This window comes from Amphiprion ocellaris, chromosome 8 (genome assembly GCF_022539595.1).
Source record: "Amphiprion ocellaris isolate individual 3 ecotype Okinawa chromosome 8, ASM2253959v1, whole genome shotgun sequence".
NCBI lineage: Eukaryota > Metazoa > Chordata > Actinopteri > Pomacentridae > Amphiprion > Amphiprion ocellaris.
In genome coordinates, this window is record NC_072773.1 from 37,907,299 (window position 1) to 37,914,977 (window position 7,679).

Here is a 7,679-nt window from a genome sequence, read left to right on the forward strand (position 1 = left end):
AGGAGAGTCAAACTCATCTTAGTCCAGTTTAATTCAGTCCAGTCTGATCTCCAGTAAAACCACAGCATAATAACCTATAAATAACCACAACTCCTAATGGTTCCTTTGGTTTAGTGCAGAAATGTTCACATTTAAGGAATTATCTTTTTACTGAACATCAAGAACAACCTGAAATTTATGAAAAATAAATTCAGTTTCAGCAACATTCAGCCTCAGTTTATCATTTCCACATTACAGCTTCCAGATCACAGTGTCGACAAAGGAACACAACATTTAGTCACCTGGAACTGAACCAGAGAGGATTTACTGGAGGATCAAAACAACTTGTCATGGTCTAGAAATGATTTTAAATTTATAGTTTTACTAATTTACAATCTGCAGTTAATGTCTTCTCTGGAATTTTTCCACTTTGAGGACCAGATTGGACCCTCTGGAGGACCACTTTTGGCCCACGGGCCTCATGTTGGACACCCTCAGCTGCAACCAGCAGTTTTCTGATAAAAACTCAGGAAATATTTGACTTTAATGATGTTTCACCGAGCAGAGAGGAGATAAAGTAGTAAAGTATCTATAAAATGTAGATAAATATTTAAACAGATAAAAATAAAAATAAAGCATCTGTAGTGTGTAGTATTAGTATAGTAATAGTATCTGAGTATATACAGTATGTAGATAAATATGAAAATAACTGAACAGCTGTTATGTTCTGTTGTTCAGAAAACAACAGACCATAACAGCTGCATGTGGATCTACATAGAATCTGATAAAACTGTTTTTTCCTTTTAAAAAATGACAGTAAATAAGTAACTGTGTAAAAAATAGGACAGAATCACACATAATATGTAAATGGTGACAGTAGAGAAAAATCTGTCTATGTTTAACTATTAGTTCTATAAAATCCATGCTGAAACCCCGATATGTGTTAATAAATGTGATAAAATGTAATAAAAGTGTGTTTATCACATTTATATTGTGTGGTCATGTTAAATACACGACAACAAATAAACAAAAAAATCTATGGGTCAAGATAGAAACAGCTGGTACAGTTTATAACACACTTTATGAGACAATGGTAATAATTAAAATCATACATTAGTAATAATAACATGCTTTAATACCAGAGATGTCACTAAATATAATAATGTTCATTCATATAATCACCCTGGCACTATACGGTAGATTGATAATGTTCATTTTGTCGTTGCTTTTTATCTGATAAAGTTAGTGAAGGTGATGGTTTTTTCCTCGCTGACATGTTTCCACTCCGTCTGCAGTCTAGATGGAAAGATAGAAACTGAACAGTTGGAAAAACGATCCATCAGATAATTAACACAAGATCCTGCTTCTGAACTTCCTGTTCCATCGTGGAAACACAACAGTTTGTCTCTCACCCACATTTTCCCCGAAAGACACATCTTAGGAGACGCAAACAAGTCGAATGTTCCCGTCTGGTTTGTCTTCCATTCTAGAGTCTCTGATTCCAAGCTGTCCTTGTCCTCATTCTCTGAGGACGACTGCAGACGGAGTGGAAACATGTCAGCAGTAAAAACACTCATCCTCACTGTGTTGGATAAAAACCATTGCTAAGGTTTCAAAAACCTTCTGAGTGACATGGTTTCATCCAGGAACTCCCACAGATCTGCTGTAACCCTTTGATGCATAGACCACATGAGGAGATACTCATTTTCCATTGGATTTGGGTCACTTTTGACCCAGGTTATGCATCAAAGGGTTAAGATGTCTCCGTTCCGTATGGAGATCTTCTATGTCCAGTCCATGTCTGTTTCCTGTCCTCATGTCCGTCCTCTGCTGGACGTCAGGTTCAGCCTCAGAGTCTGGAGTTCTTGGATCAGCAGCGATAATTCAGAGGCCGCTGCTTCTTTCTCCTTCACGGCTTCAGTCAGCGTCCAGATCAGACCGCCCTGGTGGACTGGAACAAATAAAGAAGAACAAATAAAGAGGAACAAATAAAGAGGAATAAACACTGAGGAATAAACACCGAGTTCACCCAGATTCTCAGATACACTGTTCATTAACACAACAGAGGAGAGAACACTCTGGTACAATAAAACTGCATCACCTCTTAACACTAATTTACTGTATTCATGTGATGTGGGTTCTGTAAAGTGTCTTGAAACAATGTGACTGTAATTGGCGCTATATAAATTAAACTGAATTGAACTGAACTGATCCAACTCCAAGGACTCAATGCAAGAGTCAGTATATAACTGAGGGACTTTTTGTATCATAGTCGACATTTTTGCTGTTTTCAGGCCTAAAAACCAACCAAACACCACGTGGCATTTTAGAGAAAGATTCTTCTAAATATTATATATACAACTGATTTCTACAGATACTGCAGTAAACCTGTTGACTACTTTCTATTAAATAAGTCAGAAAGCCTTGGAGTCTGGCCAGTCTTTTCTTCAGGAGGAAATGACATCATATGGAGCAGGTCATGTGATCTGGAATTAACACACTTCCTGGAGAGGTGTTTTTGTAATGAGGAACTTAGTGGAAAGCGATTTAAATTGTTATTTTCCATATAAAATTTGACAAAAAGGAAATATGTGTCATGATTATCTCAACTTATTAAAAGAACACAATCCAAACTATTTCTGAATGAGCTCATTTTATTATTGTTTAGCTCATTAGAAGGTAGTTGGTATTAAATTCAGACGGTTATTTAGTTGATATTTTAGTGATATCCCGTCATTTTTATTAATAAGTGATTGTTTCCATAATAAATAATTATATAAATTGTAAAGACATGATTATAATGAACATAAAAACATTAGTTTTTTACTTTTAATAAAAATGTATGCAGATATATCCCATGGACTTCAGAAGTCCCTCAGTTCTAGATTTAAACCTCAACCTCTCACTGCTGAACTTTAAATCTTTTCTGTCATTTATTTCTGATTCCAGACGTCTCTTCATGGAGCACACCAGGTTCTGGAGATGTTCTGCTGGTCTTTACAGATTTATTTTGCTCTTTGCTGTAACTTTCTCTTCATGTCACAGGTTTCTCTTTTTCCTTCCTGTGTGATTCCAGCGCTGCTCTGGATGGAATATTCCTCTCCTGTGGATTCCTTCAGTCAGAACGTCAGACCTTCATGGTTCCGTCTATTCCGTCTAGACCAGACCTTCACTATGGTAGATGTACTGATGTCTAACATCCTGAACTGCAAATTAATATTCACTATCAAGTAATATTCTGTTCTCACATTTACCTGGTCTAGCATAAAGTTATAAGAACACAAATTATTGATCAATAACAGGATAGATATGAACTATATGTAGTATATTTATGATAATATCCAGGATGTATTGAAGGAAACTAATGGATATTTCTCACCTATGAAGTAGAAGATGAGCAGCACCGTCAGCAGCAGCAGGGTGATGAGAGCACATCCCATAATGTACGCTCTGGAGGACGATGGAGTCAACATGTCCTGGAGACGGATCTGCCACTGACTGCTGATTAGACGTCCTCTCTGATTGACAGCTGCCACGTCAGCCAGGAAGACGTTCCCGTTGGGAGACGGAGTGTATCCTGGACGAGGAAGTCTCATCCCTGGAAGGAGACACACTGGAGACGGTCAGAGGGTGTGTAGCTTTATGAGTGTGTTTAGATTGTGTATACCTTTTGTTGTGTGTTTAGATTGTGTTTCTACCTTTGGTTCTGTGTTCGTAGCATGTGTATACCTTTGTGTTCATGGTGCGTTTATACCTTTGTTGTGTGTATTTATGTTGTGTGTATACCTTTTGTTGTGTACTTAGATTGTGTATACCTTTGTGACTGTGTTCGTAGTGTGTCCGGTGCAGGTCGCTGATGGAGTCCACAGAGTGCAGCTCGATCTCGGTCAGATCTCTGTCGCTGACCCTGTAGGACTGAGGAGTGTTCTGGGAGGACGGAGGCCTCGACATCCTTCCTCAACCTGAGAGGAGGTAAAGGATCAGGAGATGTTTAATATATGATGGATAGAAAAGACATCCAGCTGGTCTCCACCTTGCAGCTTTCTTTAACCTGAGAGGAGGTAATATAAAGGATCAGGAGGTGTTAAACGTCTGATGGTTTAAAAGGCGACATCCAACAACACGTTTGAACGTTCACATTAACCGTGTGAACTCCTCTCACACTTTAACTCTCTGTGGAGGTTAGGGTTAGGGTTTCTCTGACCCCCTAACTTTATTCCTTCCAGTCTAATCCTTATTAATTCTAATGCTGATGTTTCCAGATGCCGTGGTGTATTTTTATTGGTTTCTCAGATCCTGATGATTTTATGTCTGTATGTTTCTTTTTGCCACTTTAGGAGAAACTTTTTAACATTTATTTTCAAAATACCATTTAAAAAAATGTTTTTTTCCATTTCCAGTGTCCTCATGTGTTACCAGAGCTAAAAATCAAATGATGAATCTGCTAACTGTAGATATTTTACATTTTAATCAGGTTTCCTCCTGGTCTCGTCCAGTCTCTGATCTTCATCATGTTGCTGCTGAGTTATTACTGATTTAATAGTTTTTAAAGAATCCAGTTTAACCAAATGAGGAATTTTCTGTAATGTTTTAAACTAATACACGTAAAATAAAGTGATTTTGATGAATTTATGTTTCCTGACAGAATATTAGTGAATAGAAGGTGAAGATCAACAGTTCTTTCTGTTTTTACTGGTTCTGCTGCTAATAAATGGAGTCATCTTGGTGTTTTTAAAAAGATAACATTCATTCAAACCCGTCCAGCTCAGAACGTTCAGAAGTTTGGGTCAGTGAATAGTCCTGATCCTGATCCTCGTTTACCGACGAGTTTAATCCAGTTTCATGAACAACCAGAAAGTCAAATGACCGATGAGAGCTTCCAGAGAACATTTCCATCTGCTGTTAACTCATCAACACACAGAGAGTTTGTTGATCCAACAGGACGGTAGATGAAGGAAGGATCTCTGAATAACTGGATGGTTGAGGATATAGATAGATGGGTTAGATTGGGATCAGAACGTCAGCAGCTTCAGAACTGATGCAGCTGGAACAGTTCATAATAAATAATAATAAGGAGAGCTCATGAACAGAGATGAAGCACTGGAACATGAAGGATGTTTTATAGTTGAAATAATGCAAAGAATTATAGAATTTATCACATGAGAGCCTCAGAAACACATCAGCTCCGTCTGTTAGAAGACAAACAGCTGATTTATCTATTATTAGAGTCCAAAGCTGCTGGAATCTGGATCACGTTCTGCTGTCTGCAGGCTGACAGCATGAATGAACTCATGATTTACTCTGGTTCTGATTTACAGACAAACCAGAGCAGTTTTATCTCCTCCTACCTCCAGTCAGGAACAGAAGCTGGGTTCTGTTTTATTCCTGTTACTTCAGTCAGTCGTTCTCTTCATCTTCTGATGTGTGGTTTCCAGAACATTTAGAGCATCCATAAATTCAGTTAAATGTCCACAGAAGTTCTCCAGAGCTGCAGAAATAATCCACTGAGCTCCTGACTGATCCAAACTGTGAATGTTGTCTAAAAAAAACTAATAAAAAAGTGTAGTTTATTCCTCAGGGAGCTGCTCCTCCTGAGTAACTCTGCAGATCCGGCCGACCCTCGTTCCAGCTACGTCTGGGAGTCCATGTTCTGGTTCATCCAACCCCAGCTGCCCCGGACACTCAGAGGGAACGAAGCCTCCAAACAGCCTGAAATAGCAGCTGGACTCGGGGTTATAATTAGCCAGAGGATGACGGGGTACACAGGGACAAACACTCAGGACTAAAATCAGCCAGCTGGAGTTTATCTGAACAGAAACACCTCAGAAGCTCCAGAAACTCTGAGCTATCTGCTCTGCTGGAGAAGGACGAAGGACTCAAAGGATTTAATGCATGAGAAGGGATGAAAAGATCCAAAAATATCACAGTTTACAGAATATTTCCACGTAAAATCAATCAAACCTCAAAAAAGCTGCAACTCCACCCTCTCAGAATCAGCCAATAAATCAATTATTGTTTTTATTAGTTTAATTCAGTTCAATTTAATTTAATTAATTTTATTTTAATGAATTAATTTACTTACTTATTTATACAAATTCCACCCTCATGCAATTAACATTTTTTGGAGGCCTTTGAAGTTTCAATTAGTGTCACTTTTCCAGCATTTGAGTCTGTATAATTTCAGGTCCAGTAGATCTATTATATATGAATATTTAATAGACACATGAAACCTTCAGGGATGGAAACACACCTGAGCTCTAAAACCTGCAGTTAGTTCATGTTATATCCATTACAAGCAGCACAATCCCGCTTTTTTTTCTAGAACCAACTTTTAGCATCAGTATAAACTGTAACATATTTTAGTTTCAATGACAGAACTACAGTCAGAGAATCCAGCAGTGGATGTGTTTTTTGTCCTCACGGTGCAGCTTTGCAAAGGGGGAATAAAGTTTATGTTAGAAACTAGTTTAACCCTCTAAACCATGAATCCTAAAGCCATGTTATCTTTTTAAAAGTGCTGAAATCACAACATTTATCAAAGTCAGAAGCTGTAAAATCAGATGAATCCTTGAATTTCTAACTGTCCTTGAACTAATCATGTGTTATGTGAGGTTTTGTCCACATAAATAACCAAATCTTAATGCTTAAAATACTTGGATTTGCTCAAAATCACTTTATTTTCTACGTCAACATTTGCCAGAAAAATAAACCATCTGCACCAGATTCTAAAAAACAAAACTAAACAAGAAAGTAAAACATTTAAGCTCCATAAAGAAACCTGGGCTGACTCAAACAGGACAACATTAAAACAACAACAGTAAAAATGTTGGGTTGAACTGCAGGCAGTGTTTAAACAGAGCAGATAGAGGAAATAAAACAATAAAATAAATGCAGCACAGCTCAGAAACAGAGAACAGAGGAGATCCATGCAGCACGGTGAAACATCTCCATCAGAGCACAGAGACAAACGTAGAGTTAATGAAACTGGAAGTGTCTGAATATCTGATTAATCTGGAGCCATGTTTTATTTTCCAGCATCAGGAACACATGTGGACTCTTAGGAAATGTTCTCCATATTGGTTTCAGGTTTTTTATTATTATTTTGTAGAAAAATAATCAAAGAAATCAAAATTTAGTTTATTCTTTTTGCCAGATTTATGCAGTTCCAGCTGTTTTCTCTCTACTTCCATCTATGGTTGGTTTTATTCTACTCAGAGCATTTTTCTGATTCTCTCTACTTCCATCTGTGTTTGTTCTGTTTCCACAGAGCTGCAAGATTTTATATTACAGTAAAAAATGAACCCATGGTGAGTAAAAATGTGACCAGAGCCCTAAAATATTGTATATTATGCAGATTTATCTGATTAATTAATGAAACATAATGCTAATTAAAGAATTGTGGATCCAAACATTTAGTTAATCCTCCTTTTCTTCCAGAAGTTAATCTGAGCTCCTTCTAGTTCTGGAAAATGTTCTGAGATTTCTGTTATGGTTTAATTATTCTGTGGTCCAGATTAATGCTGGGATTTTTCATTATTAAATGGGTTTATTATATTAATTATCTGATTCTTTAATATGTTTCAGTCTGGGTGAATTAATTCCACCAACCAGCCTGTAGAGCGGATATAGACCACATCAACTACATTTCCCACAAGTCTTTGCTTCTTCCTCCATGTGTTTTTCCAGAAGTCCGGAGAGTT

The 7,679-nt window shown here is 37.4% G+C and overlaps 1 protein-coding gene across 1 annotated transcript; it reads right to left on the bottom strand.

The window, feature by feature from the left end:
• Positions 1-1,022: 1,022 nt before the first annotated feature.
• On the bottom strand, positions 1,023-5,663 carry si:dkey-20d21.12 (uncharacterized protein LOC556245 homolog). The gene is made up of 4 exons (XM_035949184.2): positions 5,328-5,663; positions 3,795-3,941; positions 3,359-3,577; positions 1,023-1,930 (listed from the first exon to the last, which is right to left on the bottom strand). The coding sequence occupies exons 2-4, from the start codon at positions 3,928-3,930 to the stop codon at positions 1,794-1,796; spliced, it is 492 nt and encodes a 163-aa protein (XP_035805077.1). The 5' UTR covers positions 3,931-3,941; positions 5,328-5,663; the 3' UTR covers positions 1,023-1,793.
• Between the last annotated feature and the right edge of the window lie 2,016 nt (positions 5,664-7,679).

Coding starts and splice junctions, on each gene's coding strand:
- si:dkey-20d21.12 (XM_035949184.2), bottom strand. CDS start 3,930: ATGTCGAGGCCTCCGTCCTCCCAGAACACTCCTCAGTCCTACAGGGTC. Junction 3,578..3,794: donor CTACGAACACAGTCACAAAG/GTATACACAATC, acceptor GTCTCCTTCCAG/GGATGAGACTTCCTCGTCCA. Junction 1,931..3,358: donor GCTCATCTTCTACTTCATAG/GTGAGAAATATC, acceptor TATTTGTTCCAG/TCCACCAGGGCGGTCTGATC.